This window comes from Hipposideros armiger, unplaced genomic scaffold, assembly GCF_001890085.2.
Source record: "Hipposideros armiger isolate ML-2016 unplaced genomic scaffold, ASM189008v1 scaffold_35, whole genome shotgun sequence".
NCBI lineage: Eukaryota > Metazoa > Chordata > Mammalia > Chiroptera > Hipposideridae > Hipposideros > Hipposideros armiger.
The window spans coordinates 354,631-355,905 of record NW_017731385.1 but is presented as its reverse complement, the minus strand read 5'-3'; the positions used below and the strand labels follow the sequence as shown (position 1 = coordinate 355,905).

Sequence of the window (1,275 nt, the reverse complement as noted above, 5' to 3'; positions counted from 1 at the left end):
AAAATAATTTTATGGTTGGGGGTCACCACAACATGAGGAACTGTATTAAGGGGTCGCGGCATTAGGAAGGTTGAGAACTGCTGGTCTAGAGAAAACCAAAGCTGCTATGAGGTTAAAACAAAGCCAGGCCCTGAAATTAGGAAGAACGGGTAACACCACCTCATTCTGTCCTTGCTGGCTCTCACAGCTTAACACCGTGGCTCATATAATATAATAGAGCTGCAGAGAGGGTGCAGCTTCCAGTGTCTTTGGCCCTTTAACTGTAGCTCCTGGCAGGCAAGGACCATCTCAGGACCCCTGCTACCCGGTGTGGATGAGAGCCCAGCGCAGAGCTTAATAATTTCTGTTGCTGGCACTGTTTTATGACTAGCTCTTCTCTCGATTTCTTCAGAGGGAAACAAAAAACTATCCATGGCTCCCTATGACCCAGAGAAGAAAACTTAAAACCTGTAACCAGCATTCGGGCGTCCCTTTCTGGGGGCCCAGCCTGGGCCTGGGCCTGCGACGCCTATCCCTCCCCCCACTCGCTTCTCTGCTCAGCTGACTATTCAGAGCCCAAATCAAGGATCGGCAGCCTCCCCTCTTCCTCAGCCCTCAGGAAAAACTCAAAAATCCCTACTCTGAACCATCCATCAGCACAATGTCAGCTGCCTGCATACGATCCCTCCCCAAAACCCCAAAGATGCCCGGATGGCACAGACGCTGGGTCAGACGTGGGGCTGTGCCCGGGCACATGGTGAGACGTTCAGTGCCTCCGATACATCGCTCGTAAATGGTACAGCTCCTGGCCAAGGTCACACCTGTCATAATAATCTCTGTGTCCCCGGTGGTCCCGGTCGCTGCTGTACTGGTCATAGGGTCTCTTCCGGGACAGGTTGTTGGGCCGGTAGCTCCCAGAACGGTGGCTGTCCATGTGTCGCCGGTCCCCGTAATGATGGTCCTTGTACCAGTGCTGCTCATACTGATGGTGCCTGTCGCTGCCCCATGACGGGTTGCTGTTGCCACCACCGTAGCTGAATTTCCTCTCCCTCTGCCAGTCTCCTCGATCTGCGAGAAAAGAAGGAACAGGCTCATGGCAGCGAGGAATGGCTGAAGTTCATGTCCACTGACGTTTAAACGGAAAGGTGACACGTGTTATAAGCTGACACTCCATGTCCTCCTTCCTGGCCTTTTCGCTGCTGGGTAACATACACCAGTAGTGAGTCCTCACATTCTTTCCCCCAAACGTTAAAGCGGACGAAAATTCACTGCCTTTCTCCTTGGGAAATCCTAAGA

At 52.6% G+C, this 1,275-nt stretch overlaps 1 protein-coding gene across 1 annotated transcript in view; it reads right to left on the bottom strand.

The window, feature by feature from the left end:
* The window catches only part of LOC109380361 (chromodomain-helicase-DNA-binding protein 2-like), a 15,940-nt gene that overhangs the window by 6,002 nt on the left and 8,663 nt on the right, over nt 1–1,275 (bottom strand). The window contains exon 5 of the mRNA XM_019637846.1: nt 801–1,047. Within this exon, the coding sequence (XP_019493391.1) occupies nt 801–1,047 (247 nt within the window). The remainder of the gene's footprint in view (nt 1–800; nt 1,048–1,275) is intronic.